Raw genomic sequence first — 22,746 nt, forward strand, 5'->3', positions numbered from 1 at the left:
TCTTTAGCATCTAAGTTGAATACGTGCACCATTACAAGTTATTAGCAACATGGATGGTCTAAAATCCTTTATAATATATTTGGGGGAGCAACAAACGTTTATCCCTAAACCTTTATTCTTAGAGTGAAGTGTTATGGGAAACACCTTAAACTACCACATATGACCTTTATAAAGTATCATATACCTCCAACTGGGATGTGGGTGTGATGACTAGGTTAGTTGTGAAACAAGAATAGTTCTCAAGCTCTAACAAAGGCCAAGGGAGTGTGATAAGGGATTTCTGCCCTAAATGAAACTTATTTCACTCAAGCACCATGAATAACACCTACAACATGTGAATCTTCTCAAGATATGAAACTTTATGCACAATCAAAGCATGACTTAGAACCACTATAGGGTATCTTTATCCTACTAAAGGGATATAAATGCCATGATTAAGTTATAACAAGAATGCATATTGAGCCCATAATAAAATTTTCTTTTGGTGTTGTGGTCAGGTATTTTTCACCGTTAAATAGGTATAAAGGCCTAAGAAATGGTTGAAGGGGAAAGTGGGGGTTTAAGCCATAAATAAATCTTCTTTATGTCAATAATCAAGGTTAGTGCAAGGAAAAACATAGCCCTTTGGCCTTAAACATAGGTTCTTAATATCAAGCACCATAAAAAATTCTTTTAAGCCATAATAGAAGACTTATCTAGCAGGTCTTTGACATTAGAGTTGATGTTAGGGGGTTTGGTGCATTAAGTATGGTTTGCCTGACCTCAACAATAGTTGAAGAAGGAATTAAAAAACCTATAAAATTATTAAATTCTCTCAAGGTTAGGAGCCTTGAAGAAGTCCTTTATTAGGTTCTTTGTAGGCCACCAAATAGGATACAAGTGACACTAATATTTTTTGTGGGCTAGGGATAGTTCTTGATGCCTAAACATGGTGAAAGAAAGAATACGGTCACGTATCCCTAATTGAACCTACTTTAGTGCAAGTGACATGAAAAACACCTATAAACTACAACACTAAAGGTCACTAGCGAGTATATGGCCTATAATTATATATGGGTTCCATTAAGATGTTTTTCACAACGAAGATGGCTCTTAGGGTCTTGACCATGATTTTAGTGAGGGAAAAAATAGCCCCATGCACTTGGCATTGCTTTAGGTATGGAAATAATAGCCTTTGTCCATAAACATAGCCTTTTAGGTTTAAGAATCATGAATGTGTCATTGGACCAACACATAGAACCATGGATGAGATTTCAGGCCTTTACAATCATTAAGGAGTGAAAATGCATGGTTGAAGATTTTATTGAACCCACTTTAGCTAAAGAGCCTTGAAAAAATTGTTAAGTAAGCACACCAGAACATTGTAAGTGGCTTTTGCGATAGGAGGGCGATACGAGTACCATGAGTAGTTTTTCTAATTGACAATTTGTTGAGGCATAAACATGATTTAGGATGAAGTTAAGCTCTACATGAATCGTCTCTAGCCCAAGCACCACAAATAACATCTAGAACTGCAACACAAGCCCTCTATAGATAATTTTTGACAATCAAGTTAAATATGGGCCCTGGGAAGCATGGTTTCTCAAGTTGTTAACCATAATTGAGGAAGGAAAACAAGATCCTCCAACTGAAACCTATAGAAAATCTATGATAGGTTAACCCGATAATGCAATATAAATCAAAGCAGAATACTATAACCTACTTCTACTATTAATTTGCAGAAGCTTAAAGATCGAGCTAAACAATATAACCAGAAGAAGAAGAATCAATGGCACAATACACATGAAAATAATTTTGGGGAAAGTCACAGATAAAAACCCCACACTACTGTATTATCATACATGGTGGAAATACATAGGAATTATACAAAGACTTAGCTCTCACAGCTAGCCAACCCTCAGTACAATCCTCACAGACGCTCACAGGCAATATTGGCTTCTCTCTAGCCTTCCCCTCTGCCCTCCAATCTCTTATTTCCTTGCGTTGTTCCTTGTGGATGATTAGCTTATTACCAAGTGGAAAACCTAGCCTTCAAAACTGCGCAATCCTCAAGGATGAATCCTTGACTGCATGCATGAGTTTTCTCCATGAGAAAACACATGCAACTGATAGTACAGTGTCCTTGAACATTAATCTCAACTAGGTCTTTCTTAGAATAGACATGCATGAGTTTATGATGAGGGAATATTCAGTTAACTAGAGTAGCACTAGTTGAGTGCATTAATGCATCAACTGACTGTTAACTCACTATTAGTTCCTCAAATAGTTTGGAAGTAATTTAACTAGACCTAACTCAGTAAACTGAGTTAACTAATTACAACTCAAATATAACTCAATATTATCTCCTTAAATTAAGGGATAACTCTTGCATGACTTGAGAAAGACTTCTAACTTGAATTTCTCCAACTAATTAATTTAAAATAAATTAATTAAGTATTTCCAAGTAGTTGTTAAGACTAAATTCGATTCTAATTCACAATTTAATTCAAGGACAAATTAAATTGGAATATTCTTGTTTCCATATTTCAACACTCCCTCTCAATAAGAAAGGGATTATCTGCCACCCCGATCCTGTCTCTATGGAACTCGAATTTACACTTTGATAATGCTTTTATCAAAATGTCAGCATCTTGCTCCTCTGTCGAATTATACTGGAGCAACATGATCCTGTCTACCTGTGAAAAGCCACGAGAAACAAATCTTGCATTATGCTTCTCCACACTATCATCAGCAGCTTGCTTTACCTTGTAAAGCCAACAGGAAATCACAACTAACTTGTTCTTTGGTCTCGGAACCACATCCTAAACATTGTTACAAACAATGGAGTCATACTCCTCCACCGTAGCATTAACCCAAATCAACTGTCGCACTGCTTCCTCAAAGGAATATGGCTCTGTCTCAACACATTCCCCAACAAGGGCCATGTATCTAGTGTACCTCTCAGGTGACCTCCTCTATTTGTGCTGAGAAGATGGTGCTCCCACATTCTCTCTCGCATCATCCAACAATCTCTCAACTTCTCTTGTGCGCTTCTATCCATCTCTGGAAGACTCTACTTGAGCGGATGTGTCCACTCCTAGAACCTCTGCATGTAGCTGCTCCGCATCAGTTTGAGGTTCCTACTCCTTAGGAATCAATAGTTCCTCCACAACCTGTAGTTGGAGCTCTCTCTCTCAAGGGAAACTCACATGGCCTTCTACTCATCAAACTTGAGATCTATGCGAACCATTGTCCTCCAACTGGTAGGAAAGTACACCCGATAGTTGTGAGGTGTATTGGTGTACCCCACAAATATCTCCAACTCTGATGTCGCCTCAAGCTTCTTCCTTGCATCCTTTGTCACATGGAAATACACCGATGAGCCAAAGATCTTGAAGTGACCCACATCTGGTCTTGTACGGGAGAAAGCTTCCTCTGGTGTCTTCATCCCAAGTATGCGATGCAGGCTTCTATTTTGCAAATAGACCGTTGTGTTGCATGCCTCAGCCCACAAGTGAAGTGAACTAGTAGGCCTTGGTCATGTAGCATTTCTCGTGGTACCCCTACAATAGTTCTATTCTTCCCCTTGGCAACCCCATTCTGTTATGGGTTATGAGGTGCCGTCAACTCTCATTTAATTCCTTCTGTTGTACAAAACTCCTTAAACTCTTGAGATACATATTCTCTACCATTGTCGCTTCTCAAGGCCTTGATCTTCTTCCCTGACTCTTTCTCAGCCAAAGCCTTAAACTCACAAAACTCTGTGAAGGTTTGGTCCTTCTTCTGCATGAAATAAATCCAACATTTACGAGAATAGTCATCAATGAAAATCACATAATATCTTTGCTTCACTGTGGATACCGCCGAGAATAGTCCACACAAATCAGTATGAACTCGCTCTAAGATAGCCTCTGCTCGACTGTCTCGATCATGAAAGGAAGACTTGGTGTACTTTCCCAAGACATAACATTTGCATGTGTCAACTTGATCAAGTTTACCTTTGGGAAGTCCTGTAGATATCTACTGCATTATCTTCAAATCCCCATGATGCAAATGGCCCAACCGCCTGTGCCACAACTCACCAATGTTGGAGACATCAACCCTCTACCTCTCAGGAATATCATTTTCCCTTATATTCAAGTTTTGAAAGTCCTCAATAGGGTCTACCATTGAAAAATTTTGTTTGAGATTTATCAATTGGCTAAAAAAGGTGTTTCTCTTTGTATCCTCGTAATGTGCTATCATTTCCTCTGTGAAAATTGACAACGTAACAGGTGGTTTACGCGAAAAAAAGACCTTTATACCATAAAAGTTGATTTGGTTGTAAACAATTAGATGTAATACATACCTTTTGCAACTGTGGTACACCATGTAGATCAAAATATTTCTCCATCTGTAGTATCCAATTTATTGGATCCTTGCCATCAAACTTCCTCATCTCGCTTTTTATTCATTTTAGGAGCTTGATCTTGAAATGACTGTAACTCTGTAATTTCAGATCTTCAAGTTCTGAAATTGCGTCCGGTAATAGCTTTCTGTGTTCTCTTTCTAACCCCACAAGTCTGATCAAGATTGGATTCTCCAAGGAAGAGTTACGTCAAATATCCCATGATGACCTGATTATAGACTAGTTCAATAGAGCACTCCTTTATGAAGTTCCACATGTCACTATTTCCACCATAGGATCTAAAACATATACACAAAAACTAAAGTCCGTCCTCTTTATGTGACTTCGAACGAAATTTCAATCTAATGCTCAGAGAGAAAGTTTTGACGATTTTCCCAAAGTCACCTGTTTAGAATGTAATTTGGGAGTCTGCAAAAACCCTAACTTCCTCAGATCATATATCCGAAACTATAGTGAGACAAGATCTAAAATTCGGACCCAAGGTTTAGACTGATTTATTCTCAAATTGGTTTTTCTAGTAGCTTCTAAAACTTTGTAGCAAAAAAGTTATAGCAAAAATTCGACGATGATCCGCTTTAGATGAAATTTTGGAGCTTGCACAAACCTTAACTTCCACAGACCATATCTCTGAAAATATAGAGAGAAAAGATTTGAAATTTGGACCCGAGGTTCAGCGCGATTTCATCTCAAATGGGTTTTGGTTTTAGCTTCTGAAACATCACAAAAAAGACTTTATAGCGAAAATGCCACTATGATCTGTTTGGAGCAGCAAAACCCTAGAATCCAAAGCTCTGATACCAAATGTTATGAAACTAGCTCACAAAAAGATAGAAAAGATAGATCAATGTCTTAGAATTTAGTCTCTTCAAGGGGGCAACCTCCTTTAAATTACAAAATGAACAATCCTCGGATGATACAAATGAAAAGACCTTCTTTCTATATATAGGAGTCAAAGGGATCATAATATAATCAGAGCCGACATAACAATAATAATATAAGGGTACAATAATAACAATAGTGGGCTTCTATGGGGCACAATAATAATAGTATGGTGACTACATGGAAAAACAATATAATAAGGGGGTTGTACTAATAACAATAAGGGGTTACACTAGTAGTATAGGGACCTAACATAGGAGTTCATCGTGACCTCACTTAGGCTATCATTTGACCCTCTTGCATACATTGTTAGGGAAATATGCTAACTTTTCATTCACTACCATACGTTCACTACCATTTTTGATCATCACCTAAATTTGGCATTTTCTATTTTTAGTGAGTCTACTTTTAGTAGGGGTTCACATCTAAGATGACATGTGGCATGAATTAGGTATGGCATGGTCATTTCCTCTCCATTGTTGTGCATTTTGTTATCCCTAATGTCCATTACAAATTTCCTCTCTTATTTATGAAGGTAAACTACCTAGCCCCATTATTTACTTGCTTACCTACCTTATCTACTGAGTCTTATTTTGGTAGTCTTGATGGGTAGTTATTGCATTTGAGAGCAGAGCTACAACATCAGTTCTAAGTGACCAGACCACTTACTTTTCTTTAACCCTATAATTATATATTTTTCTAATTTAAGGCCTCCCACTCCTTTTTTTATTTGTTAGTTATTTTAGGAATGCTAACTACTTATCTCAGTGCATGCACAAGGGAACCCAACCTAGTTCAAATTCTTTTTCTATCTTGGAGTGAATATTTATTGTATTCATGTTCAACAATAATATCATTCTTCAACAATTTTATGCTCTCTTCTCTCTTACTTTGTAATATCTAATCTATTATGTTTTTCAAAATTAAATCTTATGTATACCATTCAACATATATGTTGTATTTAAAAAAAAAAAAACTAACATATTACTATTAAAATATTTTCCTTTTTTCTTTTCTTATAAATAAAACTAATATATTTGATAGGTTAGTTTTATTTCTACATTTTAAGTTTCTACTCCAAATTCTAATAAATTGTACCTATACATTAAAAAAAAATGGATCACCTAACTTCTTCTAAAACCATAAGTGATTAAAACCATAAGTGATTACGAACTCAAGACTATATATTGCATTTATAAGAATCACTTTAACTTATTATCCCAATATCAAAATAGACAATGACATGAATGAAAATTAAATTAACTCTCCGTTTACATACTTTCCTTATTTTGGAAACCTTTGGATTCAATACAGAATAATCTCCAATTCATCCAGAATCCTTTATATCATAGAAACTCATCACAATGTTTCTATTAAAATAAAATATTATATAATGAAGTGGGGAACTCTTTCTTCATATCCTCGTTTACTATGCCACATATTTTCATAAATTGCTATTGGTTGCCATTTTTTTTCTTTTCAAATGAACGTGTGCTGGGTTGACTTTCCCTCCACAACGAAAATACATAAATAAATATATAGATAACTATTTATAATACTCTTTTACCGAGCTATAGCTTCTCTCTCTATAATGTGTCCATTAACCTTATGAAAATAAGTAACTATAAATAAAACAATTTATAACACTCTTTTCCTAAACTATCGCTACTATATCTGCGATGTGTCCATTAATCTTATGGAATTCTGAAACTAATTTTACTACTATAAACCTTTCGCACATTACTCGAGATAATTAATTCATTAATAAGATATAAACTATAAAAGCCTTTGACAAGGTTAATCAGTGAGAACATATATAAGTATCATTATTCAATGATCCTAGGCCATTAGGTTAACCCTCTTGCTTCCCGAAACAATTAGAAAAACCCTTAACGTGAGTGTCGAAATTCGCATCTTTATTATATACATTCGACGCTAAAGCCCGTCTGTGTTGTTATTATGATTCGACTTTCCACTAATTGATTTGTTTTCATTCTCTTTTCGTGGATTGATTATTAAGTCCATTGTTCCTTATGAATTATGAGTTGTAATCCATTGTCCTACCCAACTTCACGATACACGAATACAGTGAAAATAAAATCCAATGATTTACTAAGCAAATCTTCCCGAGGATTTTAAATTATCAGAGGATGTCATATATTGATCTCGGATTGGTGCATAAATGTATTTTAAAAAACAAACAAGCAGCGGTTGCCATGCCCTCTATTCTTATCATTACGACTGTATGCTACTACAGTTACTGTGATTCCCATGTCAGCAAGTATAGAAAGGCATTCAATACATCCATGGAAACAACTTCACAGCCAGAGAAACATTAAGAATTCTTGAATAAGATTAGGGTAGAGCTATAAATGTTATAGTTCCAATTGATAGGAACGGATTCAGATTTAAAGAATCTGCTGTTGTACAAAAATAGAGGAGAATTGTAGAGAAACCCTAAAAGACTGCTTCTCTGGATCAGAACATATCTATATCTACGCAGAATGAATTAATTAATTAAAAAAAATGAAAATTTCTGTCGGACTATAAGTATGAAGGTCCTGACCAGATCTTGCAAGGCAGTTGCCCGTGGAAATTCAATATTGGTTAATCCCAAGCTTGGGATTTATATCGACGAAAGCACGGAGTGCGGCTCATGGCTGATCTGAAACGTTTTCGGGAGAGATCTGAGTTGACTGGCCGTTGGGAGAGCTGTTAATCCCTCGGGAAGGCCCGGAGGGAGTAACGGGGCCTTTTTGTAACATGGTGAATACAGATTTGAAGGCGCTCTTACCCATAACTTGAGATGGGCGGAGATCTAACTGTGATCTGTGATGCAGAGATCCGCTAATTTGCTGGTTATTCTCAGGATCATCATACTCGCTGTGATTAATCTCCACTGATAGTGCCTTTGACCTAGTAGACAACTGACGGGCTTCTGAACTTTGCGAGATCGTGGAGAGAAGCAAAAGCAACCATGGTATAAGCAATCTGCAAGAGAAGGCTGAAGAACTAGATCTTGACTGGCGTCCCATGATATCGACCTGACCTGAACTCAGAGAATTGAAATGACAAATATGGCTGTAATAGATTGTCACGCCAAATGAGATGGTTCTCTAATCTGTTAAGTGAGATATATATATTATACTGGAGAGCTGGCCAATTGTATGGAGCAAGCCATGTAACGTTGAGTTTTGTGATCTGAGAGAAGCAAGCAGCGCATTTAATAAGTAAAAACAGTCCGACACGCAATATCCACGACATTTCCCATAGCAAACCCGCGGCCTGTTTTGCGCGTGAATTTAATTGTATTTTAATTTGTTCAACTCTCAACCTTATTTTAATATCCATGTCCCCACATTTCCCGACTGATTACCTTTTCCACTCCCACCATATAGGGTTGTTTCAATGAAGGCAAGGTTTGTTTTAGGTGGAGGAGAGCGAATGACGGGTCGATATCTTGGAATCTGTAAAATTGTGCCAGTTGGAGGGCTTAGATCTGCCATGTCAGATAGTGTGTTGACCTGATAAAAGGAATACTTTTAATATTGTCGACGCGTGATAACATCTAGTTTATGTTTCATTCTTGGTTTTGTTTGAAGCTCGAGCTATCCTTAACAATGGTGCGCTAGATGGTTGACTTGTCATTATCTAATAAAGATAACTAACAATAATCATAAATTGGTTACCTTAAGAAGCTTTCTATAGTCCAGTATAAAGTAAATGTATAATCATTAATTTGGTTATTTCAAAGAGGTTATCTATAATCTATTATATATGTATATATATTTATTTATTTAATGAATAAATACACTAAAATTTAATATTTGCAAGATTAATTATGAATATTTACTCATTTTACTATAACTAGCATTTGCACCATATGTTGCAAAGGAAACGATGTAAGGCAATGATATAAAAAACAACAATATAGAAGAAAGAAGTCAAATTTTTATGCAATTTTGTTTCTTTACCGGTGTTTATTTTTTATCATCAACAAATGGCTAGATCATCTATTCATATTACCAAGAACCTTCGCGTTTGAGGGCGTTGCCACAATGCCACAAAGCTCATTCTGATGATCACCGGGAAGGGAATTGTTGTGAGAGATGCAAATTGTTTCCATTGTTTCTCGAATGGACTCTGTTCTTGCACTGATTATTGTAATGCTAATTGCAAATCGTCTCATAAAAAATAGTGTGATTACAAGCATAAGCAATTACTTGCCTTTTGTGACAAGCATATGTTTGATAGAGAAAAATGGAAAAATGCAAAAGCAGAGGGGATTAGTAAAATATTTGATGTCTAATCTAGGGTGCATACATAGCATCAGTGTAATCTAGGGTGCATACATAGCAAAAACATACCTGGATAGTTAGTGACATTTTCATAGGACAGATTGAATTTCTACCTGATTCATTTCTTCATATCGGCCATAGTTTTACAAAAAATGTCAAATAGGGGTTACATTGAGTATAGTATTGCTAGAAATTTGCATAATGCAGTGTTGTTGGGTGGTATGCCAATGGTGAAACGTCATGTGATCATATTTCATTGATATAGATGGTATTTCGAGCATAATTATTTAAGGTTACGTGTAGAAGATTTCAAGAGAAGATATGCATGGTAGGTTCTAACTACCCTAACATAATTCACCCAAAAGATACAAAATTTATTTCACAAACTGAATTATCTTGGACAATGTGATTGTTGGATGAGAAGGCGTGCATTGGGCTTAAGATTGTAAAATATCTCATAACCTTTTCCAATATACTATAAATCAAGGCCAAGGAACACTAATGTAGGGAATGATAAACATGCGTAGAAGCTAGGACATTCATAACATAGTAAGAAGAGCATTCCCTATGGGGTCCTCTGGGTCAAACCCATTTCTAATTACATGGCCATGCACCTCGTTTCCTTGCTGCGGAGCTTCTAGGCCAGCACACGCACCAAGTACACTGGAAAAGGTAACATGATCCGCCTCTATAGCTGTCCATTGCATCCAACCATAAAGCCTTAATGCCTCCTGACAATACCCATTTTTAGTATATCCAACAATCATAGTATTCCATGACACCACATCCCGTTCAGGTATTTTGTCAAACATTGTCCATGCATACGCTACATATCAATATTGACTTGTTCGACTTACTCAGAAATAGTCACTGAAGCTGATCATATAGTGCAAGAACTCCAACCCTTACTACTCTTAACACAATATTAGTTGTTACTCCTCTGAAGAGGGCATGGATGCCCTCTTGGCACACAATCTGTTGAAAAGCATGGACGGTGTTGCTATAACTTGTTTCTAGAAAAATAGCTTGATAGAAAATTTTATGTGAGATCCATCATAGTTGCTAGAAGTAACATCACAAGCTCAGAACATGAGCAAGAATGTAGATTTTATGTCATATTTCTTACTTGTATAATGTCTTCAGCATGTCGTGTATAAGACAAAGAAAGAAAGTCAATGTTGTTGCGAACTCCCCAAGATGCAATAACCTTCAAAGTACAAACAACAGAAATAAATCAAATTACAAACCTTGTCATAATCAAATCACATGATGCACAATAAACTTTAGCACAAAAATAGACTAGTGCCCTGCAATTTGTAAGGTTACATTTATTTCATGAGATCAAAGCTTGAACTATCTAATATTTGAAGAGCGAGGGTTACCACAATTAGCAAATGCACAAATTAATTTATTTGACACTTTGATTTCATGTTAGTTACAAACTACATGCTTTCAGTTTATAAGGTTTATCCTAAGGTCCTGGATGGATGCCAATATTGTCTTCTGACATTGCTTGATGAACATTTGACAAAGGATGAGAACAATGATGTAATTGAAATTCAAAGATTATGAATAAATAAGGAAGACCTTTATATAAGAGAAATTAACTCAATATGTTCATTTTAAAGATATGCTATCACCAATATTAATATTCATTAGGTTAGGGACAAATAGAAAATTAGCATTAGGTTTCTAACATCCAAATGGTCTCACCATTATTTGAATTAAGCACTCCTAGTGATAAAAAGAGTGAAAATATGTTAAAAATTGGATTCTATAAGCTTCTAGAGGGCATTATGTTGTCAAAGATTGCCCGAGGTGAGAATTAATCAAGTGTCGGATACCCAAAAAATCAGCCATTGGATTTAGTAAACTACAAGTAAATCCCGTTCAAGGTGTAAGATCGAATTTACCATAATGAGCATAGACAAACTAACTAGTGGACACGTAGTCAAACAAACTATGTGCTTCTAAAGGCATTTTGTCGTCAAATATTGCAGATGCCCCAAGGTGAGAATTAAACAAGTGGATGATACTAGAATTTGAATGTGTAACATCAAAGTTCCAAATGGCTATTTTATAAAGAGAAAATTAGTAAGAAAGGAGCAGGGTAATCTTATATAATTTCATTGGCTTCACATTTGAACATTATGTTGTTCTGAACCATGACACCCTAAATTCATATATTAATTCAATGGATTTCATTAAACAATGCCCTATCTTTGAAGCAAAGTAATAGAAGAGTACTGCCACTTCTGTGGAAACTGTATATGTTCTGAACCTTCTTTCTTGATAAGTTGATGTCGGATATATGATCTGATGGCTATTTATTTCTGTGAATGCTGTCACAGTTTGCTTCTGATATTTTTTCCAGTTGATAGACAACTTTCAAGACTTTCGCTGACTGCAAAACACAATTTCATGACCAACACACAACTAAACAAAGCAAAGCAAACTGTGTGAAAGGCAAATAATGCCGAAGGGAAAAGAATAATCTCTAAAATCAGTGAGAATATATGGCTGCGCAACCTACAAAATTTGTACGTGCTTAATATTGGCATAAATTCTACACGAATTGGGCTTCACACAAACATTTTTCTCAACCCATATTTAGGTAACTCTTACATTTCCGAAATATTCATTGATGACTCTTCCCTGGCTAGTATTCATTAATATCTGACTTGAAAACCTAGAAAAAACAGTGAATTTTGACCCATCAATTGCAACAAAAAACTAAACCATTCAACATTCCGAAATATTCATTAATGACTCTTCCCTGGCTAGTATTTGTTAATATCTGACTTGAAAAACTAGAAAAAAATGTGAATTTTGACCCATCAATTGCAACAAAAAACTAAACCATTCAACATTACCCAATTGTAGTTAAATGTGCTAAAAATGAAATTGCAGCATTAAAACAATTCCAGTCAATCATGACCATGGACCCTCTGTCTAAAAAAATTATAATTATATTTGCAACTAACACAGTAATATCCATGCTTGCAATTACTTACGTGTTTATCTGTATCACTCAGTGTCAGAAGATCAACATGAACTTGAGTGGCACGCATTCTAAACAATGGACCAACAAGAGTTGCACTGTTTTTGATGTTAACACTCAGGTTGTTCCCTTTGACTCCCAAGGGAATACGGCCGAGGTAACCACTAACCAATATTTGGGTCACAGGTTCTAGCCTACCTATGACCAGAGAGGGCTCTCTCTTTATGATTTAACTTTGTTTGTATGATATTTTAGGCTAGTTATGATGCTCAAGGTTTTGTTTTGGATTTTTCTGGATGATAATTTCAGTCAGAAGAGATATATGTTTGCAGGATGATCTAGGCCATTGGGCATGGAGTCATTGATGTTTAATTGCTTGATATGTCTACGTTGATACAACAGTGATGCTACAGAGCCAGATAAGTGTCTGAGGAAACAATTCTTAAAATCTGTAATTGGATGTGATGGAATTAGGGCGTGAAAGGAAACTAAGGATCTTTCAGTAAGATGATATGAAGAATAGTGGGAATATTACTTAGGAGCACTGAAGAATTCCTGCATAACATTCATATTTATAGAATTGATACAAACATGAGCAATTAAGAATTCATGTTCATGATTAATTCTGAAGAAAACATTTTCAACAACAAAGATTGAATACAGGGTGTAAACAAACATATCCTGTACCATTCCTTTTCTCTATTGTTAGATTGGTGAAACATGCATATGATTCAAACAAACATAAGAAGATAAAATATAGATTGAGAAAACTTATTGTTCCATTAGACAGCACAGGAATTCTGCAGCAGCACGCAGAGCATCATTGAGACATCAAGCATTCAAGAAACACTGAGCTTTTCCAGCCTTTTGCATTAGATCATCTGAAAGTATACAATATATTGCCTTAGAATGAAAGTCACCAACCCCAAATATGTTGCAAGGGGAGGTATATATACAAAATTTACATCAAAAAATATCTAGCTGGTGAGTTAATGGCTCATTAATATTGTGCCAACTCTTGGAGGATTGCAGCTGAGAAAATAAATGTTGTAGTAACTGCTCAGTGTATTAGCTGTCCAAAATGGTCAGAGAATGTTGACTTTGTGACCGATGGAGTCGGCTGAAGCCGTGCTGCCCAAAATTTGCGCATTTCCTAGGTTTTGGCTTGTTGTCGCTGTCTTCATGCTGAGTCACCCTTTTCGGCTGCCTTGTATGCTGTGCCGATTCTGTTTTTTGCCTTTGGCTGAGTGGAAGCTGACTAGGATTGATCAACTGAGATTACTGAGGCAAAATTTGCAGCATTGCCTACCACCAATCCTCTGTGGGTAGTTGGTGTCTTCGAATTTTTACCAAGGTTTCATCTGCCTCTGTATACCTATAGAAATTTGGGTGGAACCTCAAATAAGTGATTGATCTCATGTTCAATAAAAAATAGATTTTCAAGCTTGTCGTAGAGACCCTGCCCTATTGGAGGCCCTGTTTCTTCAGAAGTACTGGCGGATGCAGTGATCTGATTTTCAATAAAATTTTTCATCCTGGTAGCATATTTCTCACGGGGGAGCAGTCTTCCTGTGCTGGTTAGTAGGCTGGGCAATCCCTTTTCTTGCAGTGCTCCCATTTTGAGCTTGTATTCATCCACCTCAGCCTGCATTTCATGACATTTTCTTTCTACAGTTTGTACAAAATTTCTGAGAGTGAGGACTTTTTTAGCTGTAAGGACAGCATCTGTTCTGTTAATGATGTTCAGGGCTACCAGTTCCTCCTTAGTCTGATTGTTGAGAAAATTTATCATCCTGTTGGCCTGCTCAGGCCTGTTCCCTAATACTTTTCTGGCTTTCTGGCTCTCAATTTGTGCTTGGCCAATCAATTCCATTTGTTCATGCACTGTCTTGATTGACTTCCATTGTCTAGTAAGGGAGTGGTCAATCCGGGCCCACAAAATCCTCTTTATTTCTGCCAGAGTATTTTCAAGTTTGAGCTCTTTCTCTAAGGCCTTTATTTTGTCTTTGAGGGACTTAATTTCTCTAGTCTGCTCTGCTACAATCATCTTTGATTTGTCATATTTAGCCTCCAGTTCTGCCAATTTTTCCTTGGCTTGCTTGATCTCAGTCGCCTGAAGGTCCAACTCTTTGATAGCCTTTGTCAATTCATCCATGTTTAAGCTGCACTCAAGAGCTGTTGTTGTTGCTGCTGTTGCTTCTGTTGTTGCTGTACTTGTTGTAGGGGTTATTGCTGCCTCTGTAGTGGTGGCAGTGGTTGAGGTAGTTTGAGGAGGTTGGGAGGCTAATTCTCCCTGTTTGTCTTGCAGTGCCTCTTCTAGCTCCTTCTCCAGATCAATAAATTTGATTCAGCTGCATTATTAGATCGAGTTGATCTTCAGATTATTTTTCCTTTTGCAATTCTGTTGTTTGGGGGTGCTCCGTGGGAAGCAGTTTCAACCTTTTCTTCAATGCAACAATATCATCTTCTTTCTTTTTCATGAGGGCCCTCACACCCTTTGGGTCCTTAGGATCATGTCCTAGGTCCACAATGATGTCCTCCAGTATTTTAATCCTATTGTCCTTGGCCGTGAAGGACATTCTCTCGAAATCTAGCTGAATGTTGGTGTTCTTCAGCGATTCTTTCAATTCATGGGCCATTATGGCCCTGTCTACCAATGTGGCATAGACCATTTCCCCCGTTTGCTTGTGCAACTCTATCTGGTCCATGGGGTGAATGTCCTTTGCCATGACTTCCAGCTTTGTTTTTACAAAATCTGCAGCTGAGTGAGGCTGCGGTACTTTGGGTTTGAAGTGGCTGAGGATTATCTTTTCCTCTTGTATATCATACACTGACATCAACCTCTCTTGCTTAGTTGATGTTGCTTTGAGGAATTTCTTGTATACCTCCACTCTCAACAGCTCATTTTGTGCCTTTATCTCTTTGAAGGAATCCTTGGTGCTTGACGGCTTCTTGCTCTGCTGCGTGGAGGAGGACACCTCCATGCCAAGCTGTAATCCTTGCTCTTGTTGAAAAGAGCTTGTAGCTGTTTGCTGACTGTCTCCTCCTTCCTTTCTTGGACTCTCAAGGACTTCCTCACTTATTTCTTCTATGACTGGGGAGTCAACTTTTTGCCTCTTGGCTTCAGGTAGCTGGGAGGATCCACTAGCAGGAGTGGACTCTTCTCTGTCCCGTTTCTTGCCCGTTTCCTCATGTGCAGGGGTCTGCAATGCAGGCACTGTTGGTGGTTCTGTTTGTGGTGGAGGGGTTTGCTCTTGTTGCTACCCAATTGAGGAGGCAGGCTTTTCTTTTGCTATATCTTCTTCAGCACCCATTATTCCCTTGCCCTTATCTGTGCCTGATGCTGCCGTAGATGGTGCTTGGGTGGCTAGTGAAGTTGTAGTAGTTGAGGTTCCTTCTCCAACTGGATGTGGCTGCTTGAAAATCACCTGCTGCACAGAATCTAAGTCAAGAGTTTTTTCCAAATCCTTGACATTTCTTTGCATTATTTCTTCTTGAGTTAGTTCCTCAACTAATGTGTCTTGCAACCATTCTTGATGATTGGCATACTGCTCAAATTGTGGAATTTTACAGTGCTCATAGCCTAGTAGACTGTACTTGAATCTTCTAGCACTGATGAAGCCTTCAGGGTCATAAGGGACCCACCAGAAGCTTCTTGATAGCTTGTATTTATCTCTGAGGATTTGCTCAGCCTCTTGCCATCCCTCTTTTTTGTTCATGATAAAGGGGCCCAGGTGGTGTTTGAACTTGAGGTGGGCTTTCTTCTTGGCACTATGAAAGTGGGTGAGGTCAGAGTTAATCAGCTGCCTATAGTACTCCAAGGCGAACAGTCTCATTGGTACATATCTCGGGAGCCTATATGGACAGAGCTCGCAGCCATAAATTCTGATGACTATATGATTTTGGTATAGGTACCAATCACCTATTTTATAATTTTTGGACAACTGCAGAGTTTTCTGGATTTCAAATGACACTCTGGGAGGAGGGGATCTCATCAATAGGCAAGAGAGTGGGTAGACAAATTGGTAAATAAATTCACAGTATGAATATGGTGAATCTTGGACTTGGTGGAAAACTGATGACCAGAAGATGACAGACCTTCTTTCTCCCCTAGAATTCAACTTCTTGATAGGGCATTGAAAGGCCTCAGATTGATAATACATGAACAAGTGGTAGATATATGATGAATATTTGAATATACCCTCCCTGTCCACTTTGAAGAGTTGGTCATGTATCTTGTTGGCTATGAATTTAGCAAAGTTATATTTGTAAGGAGGAGGTTGGCCTGGGCTGTAAGCAGCTAATAACACCAGCATTGTCTCATCAACATGCTCACTGGTATTATAGCCCAACACATAGGAAATCATGTCAACCAGAAGTTGGCCTACATCAGTAAAATGGACATGCAAGAAAAGAGGTGGCCCTGTGGGCTGGTGGTCAGCTCTCATAAATGTCTTGGTGATCTTATCAATGTCAGCAGTGGAAATCTTGGCACCTGTATCAAGTAGATAGTTCATGGAGAAGGGATACAACAGCTGAGTTTGTTTGAAGTTGAGCATCTGGTTGATGGAGTCAGCATTGATGTGGAAGAGTATGCTCCCAGATGGAGACTTGACAACTCTGTGATTTGGATCATAATTCTCAGCACATAAGCGGATGATTTCTGGAAAAATGTAAACAGATGGGAGAAAATAGTGAGGCAGATTGGATTCCCATATCCCATATGTGTCATTGTTGCTCAAATAGTTGTCCCTCAGTTCCCGGAAGGTCTGTAAATGGTTCCTGTCACCCACAAGGTCTTGGATGAGGTAATCTCTGTCAGCAAGAGGCATGGCCTCAAGCTCTTTGTTAGGTGGATTCATGGGGGCAACACTGAGAGCTGTGGGTGCAGCCATTGTATAGCCTTTAGGTGTTGTCTTTGAAATGCAGTTTCTGAATGTAACAATGTGAATGTAATAGCTTGTAAATCTTCTTAGAAGTCAGGTGGCAGACTGAATGCAGATGATGCCAGATATATCTTGAAAGAGGAGTAAGTAGATTAATCCGACTTGCCTCTGCTCTGCTTTGGTAAATTCACAAGGATTGTGAACAGTGAGGATGAACTACAGAGGGGGGGCAGGACTACAAGCTGGTGAAATGTAGTTCTTCAATTATATGATCGGCAAAAGGGAACAATGCCGGGCAGTTGGAGGGTAAATTGCAAATTAAGGCCGAAAATGATTGTTCAATAGTGAATTTTGAACAAGGGGACAATGTGGATTGTTTTGGGCCAGCATTTACTGAATGACAGTGTTTAATTTAGGATTTACCAGGTATTTAGTGGATAACTCTGCAGAAAAATGGCATGAACACGGGCAAAATAGGTAAATTTCGGCAAATACCTGGATAATTAGCGCCGAGAGCTGCCGGGTTGAGCAATGGATGGAGAATGTAGCTGAATTGGTGAGTGGCGGCGTCCCAAACTTTGAATTCGCAGCGTGGAGGCAATTTTTGGAGTGAACGAGTAAAACGACTCTCTCTCTTTTCCAGCGAAAATGACACAAAACGGTTCAATTGCGCGTTTATAACGACAAATTTGGCATATATGGGTCTTTGGCGCTTTTCTGCTGATGACGTCAGCATGACGTCATCAACGGGGCCTGGGTACGGATGATGACGTGGGTGCTGAGTTGGAAGTCAGCGTGGCGGGACACGGTGGAGGGATGTGGGGGTGGCAAGATGGCGTCGAGGGCGACATGGCGCGGTGGCGGGGGCTTTGGGTATGACGTCGTTATGACGCGGGACTGACGCGACAGGGGAGGCGGATTGCGGGAGGGTGGTTTCTGGGTTCCTCACACTGTTGTTGGGGAAAGGCTGTAATGGGGAGAGGGGCTCCAAACAACCCCGGTGGCCGCCACGCGTCCAGCGTACGGGAGAAAAACCACCCGCTCCCCGGACGCTAAACCGCGGCAGGTCCAGGACTAAGATTGACCGCCCACTTTTGGATTGGGGTAGCAGAAGATCGACGGCTGGCGGGCACCCCGACCCAGCGTGCAAGTTTGGGTGGGGACCCGCCAGATAATAAAATAATCATTTAAATGCTGTGGGTTTAGAACTTTGGGTTAGGAGGGTTTTAAAGCGCATAAGGGTTAATGTGTCGGGGTCGAACAACATTTAACATTAGGTTTGAGCGCGGGTGGGGGATTTTTCATAGGTTTTTTCGGAAAAAGGGTAGGTGAGGGTTTAGTGTAGGCTATTAATCTAACCAGGGGTTAGAGTAATTCCCAAGTAAGGGTTGACTATAGTCCCTGATGGACTAATGTCTCCCATGAAAGTGCTAATTAGCTATAATGCTAAAGGCGGGGGGGGGGGATATTTATATATTTTCTGGGTTCTTTGCATAGAATGCTATAATAGTAGGGGGAGGGGTAGCACTTAGGGATTTATATAGTAAAATTAGAAATTAATATGAATTGGGGATGTGAGAGAGGGGTAAAGAGCTAAGTTTAATGAGTAAACTTAGTTTTAGAAGCAGATGGGAGTGGAGAATGATTTTACACAGGAAATGTGGCTTCCTTTCAGAGAGAGAGGTCACAACTTGACATGAAATTTACAAATGAGAGATGTAAGGAGAACTGTTTAGGCAGATCCTACAGTCCTGAAGGGGATGTTAGTAAGAAACTTTTGAAGGGGATGAGGGAATTTAGTGATGGTTTGGTAGTTTTCCAAATAGGCCATTGCTCTTGCCTTTCTCGCACTGGTGAGATCAGATGTGATTTTTCTCATGCCATATGCTTGGATCTTGCTTTCTGCAACCTTCAACTGCCTACCCTGCCTAATATGCCTAACATTCTTTCTTCCTTTGGATGGGTGCACTTAGCCTTGCAAACCCTGATAATTCTCTTTTCTTTTTGATGTCCTCCTATCTAAGTCTACCCTTATGACTTCCAAGGGCCCAGATTAAGCAGTTGGGCTCCTTCCTTTCTCTATCCACCTAGTCATCTGTCAAGCTTGAACTATTTGAGCAGGTACTTCCTTTCTAGTCTAAAACATGCAATTTAAAACATGGTATGGCCCAGCTTAAGCTGTTGGACCACCCATCAAAGTAGCAGTGGCATTTTGGATTAGCCACTTTCATGGTCTTTATTTGGGGTTCATTTCATTTATTTTTTCTTTGACCAGTTCATTTTCTTGCCTTTTGATTATTCTTTTAAGGCATACCCTCTTTACATTTTTTAACTGTCTGTTTCTTTCACAAAAATCGAACCTTAGTACCATGGAAGATGAACATTTTTTGGCACTTCCACTGTCAATCATGAGAAATTAAAACCTATTGGTATAGGAGGCTAACAGTGGCTCCACTTGGGGATGGCTTTTCCAGATGAAAAGCCAAGAACAACAAGTCAGATTGCCTAATTTCTCCATTCTTGCTGCAATATGAATTTCTCTGTTGTTGGAGACTATTGACCAGGATCTTAGATACTTACAGGCAGTACCCACTGAGCTGATTTGCTGTGAAGTTGCAGATCTGTTCATTATCTGTTTCTCAGAATTTCTCCTCATCACCTTGATAGTTCCCCTGTGTTTTTCCTTGCTTTCTAATGCTAGGATCAAAACATATTCCAAAAAAGAAAATAGTGCAGCACCCTGGTCTTTCTCAAAATATGCTCCACTTGGTGCTTTATTTATCTGCTGTAAATGAAAATACTGGAAAATACAAATATTTATGTACAATATATGATTGTTCAGTGTTTGATCAAAAGGGGTCAAAATAATGCTTAAGCATTCTCCTATTGACTGGGCCTTCCTCAGTGCTTGAGCCATCCAAACTCCTTAGAAAATAGGTGTTGTTACCTTGTATAGCATAAATGACATAAGGTCCCTTCCATAAGAAATCAAACTTGCCATGTTTGCCTTTGTCCTCCCTCCTGGAATCCCATCTTAGAAATTTGTTTCCTATAAAGAAATCTTCAGCTTTGGTTCTTTTGTCAAATATTCTTTTGAGCTTTTCTTGCAGTACTTGGGTTCTTTGATAGACTTCCTCTCTAGTTTTCTGTAGGTGAATTGTCTGATTGATTCTTCTTTGAATGTCATTGGGCTCAACTTGTATTTCTTGCAGCAACTTGATCACAGGAATTCCTAAAGATGAAGGAAACTTTGCTTCTAGCCCATAGACTAGTTCATATGGACTTATGCCAATTGATCTCTTGGTGGTTAGTCTGTCTGCCCATAATGCATTGACCAACTTCTTATGCCAATTCTTTTTGTTTTCTTCCAAAACTTTCTTAATGATGTTGATGAGACTTTTATTGGAAGACTCAGCTAGGCCATTACCTTGAGGATAGTAGGCAGTGGAATGACCCAGGGTCATGTGATACTTGTGACAAAAGTTGATCATTTTTTTGGATTTGAAAGCAGCAGCATTGTCTGTAATAATTTTATCTGGACAGCCAAACCTGGACAAGATGTTGGTTTCTAGGAATTGTATAATAATGGAGTCATTGGCTTGTCTACAAGGGATGGCTTCTATCCATTTGGTAAAATAGTCCATGGCAGTGAGAATCCACCTATGCTGGCCAGAGGATGTAGGGTGAATTTCACCAATGAAGTCTAAACCCCATTGCTGGAATGGTTTCTTAGTTGAAACTGGTTTGAGTGGTAAAGGCAACAACTTTCTCTTGCCCTCAAAAATTTGGCATTTGTGACACGACATTACAAATTTTTTCACATCAGCAAACAAGGAGGGCCAATAAAATCTAGCCCTTAGGATTTTATCAGCTGTGGACTTCCAGTATAAGTGTCCTCCACAGTCACCTGCATGAAATTCTTTGAGGACATTGTCAGTTTCCTCTAATGTTAAGCAATTGAGTAAGATCCCTTCATGATTTCTCCAAAACAAAACACTGTCAATAATACAAAACTTTGATGCTTTCATTTTCAAGAACCTTTTCTTGGTTCTGGACGACCCTGGAGGAGCTTGCAGGTTTAATAATACAAAACATATATCAGCATACCAGGGAGATTGCATAAAGGCTTGGTTGATTTGTGGATTCGCCATCTCCTGTTCTTCGTCCAGTTCATTAATGTCAAGGGCTTGAAAATTGGTTTCAGTCATTAGTTTAGCTAGACCTTGTCCTTTTATCAGTTTGGTAGGTTTAATCTCAATGTCATATTCTAAGATATTGGCAATCCACTTGCCCCTCTTGCCTTCAATTCCTTCTTGGGTTAGAATGTCTTTGATCACTGCATTAGGAACATAGGCAATTATATGAGAGTACAGGATATAGATTCTGAAGTCCTTGATGGCTTTTACCAACGCATAGGCTTGTTTTTCCATGATTTGATATTTCAAGGGAGCATCTCTAAGGGTTCTGCTAAAAAATGCAATGGGTTTTTCACAGCCCTGGTCATCTTTTTGTAGCAGAACAGCAACAATTGTGTGCTCAGATGCAAAAGAAAAAATGATAAAATCTTGATCAAATCTAGGGCTTGTTAGGACTGGTGTGTTTGTCAGTGCTCTTTTGATATCCTCAAAGGCTTGTCTAGCTTACATGGTCCATTTGACCTTGGAATCCTTTTTCAGCATATTGTTTAACAGTCTTATGAGTTCAGCCAAATTGGGAGTGAATCTCCTCAAGAAGTTGATTTTTCCTAAAAAGCTTTGTAGTTCTTTGATGTTTCTTGGATGTGCTACTTGTAGGATAGCTTGAATTCTGTCTGGGTCAATCCTAATATCATCTTTTGAGATTATATACCCCAGGAGTTTACCTTCCTCCAGCCCAAACAATGATTTCTTTGGGTTCAAAGATATGCCATATTTTTTACAAATTGTGAAAACCTGCCTCAAGTGTTCTAAGTGTTCTTGATCTGATTTTGAAAAGGCTGTAAGATCATCAAGATAGACAACTAGGAAATCATGGAGTTCTTTGGTGAAGGCAATATCCATTTCTCTTTGGAATGTGGCCCCTGCATTTTTAAGCCCAAAAGGCATTTTGACATATTTGAATGTTCCCCAAGGTGTTGTGAAGGCAGTTTTGTCTTGATCATCTGGGTGCACTAGAATCTGATTGAATCCTGAGAAACCATCTAATAAGGAGATCTTAGAGGCTCCCACTATCCTTTGCAGGATATGATCCATTTTAGGTAAGGGATAATGGTCTTTGAGAGAAACTTTGTTCAAATTTCTTAGGTCAACACACAAT

General features: G+C 38.4%; 1 protein-coding gene across 1 annotated transcript; it reads right to left on the bottom strand.

Annotated features, from left to right (window-relative positions):
* Positions 1 to 7,633: 7,633 nt before the first annotated feature.
* LOC149235542 (uncharacterized) lies at positions 7,634 to 8,357 on the bottom strand. Its single transcript, XM_089461410.1, has one exon. It carries the CDS (start codon positions 8,299 to 8,301, stop codon positions 7,921 to 7,923), a length of 381 nt encoding a protein of 126 aa, XP_089317536.1. The 5' UTR covers positions 8,302 to 8,357; the 3' UTR covers positions 7,634 to 7,920.
* Positions 8,358 to 22,746: the final 14,389 nt, after the last annotated feature.

This window comes from Pinus tabuliformis, chromosome 8, assembly GCF_031772625.1.
Source record: "Pinus tabuliformis cultivar Carrire ecotype Pingquan chromosome 8, CPIR1, whole genome shotgun sequence".
Lineage (NCBI taxonomy): Eukaryota > Viridiplantae > Streptophyta > Pinopsida > Pinales > Pinaceae > Pinus > Pinus tabuliformis.

Bases quoted from the DNA above. Each gene is read 5' to 3' on its own strand.
- LOC149235542 (XM_089461410.1), bottom strand. From the start codon at position 8,301: ATGGGACGCCAGTCAAGATCTAGTTCTTCAGCCTTCTCTTGCAGATTG.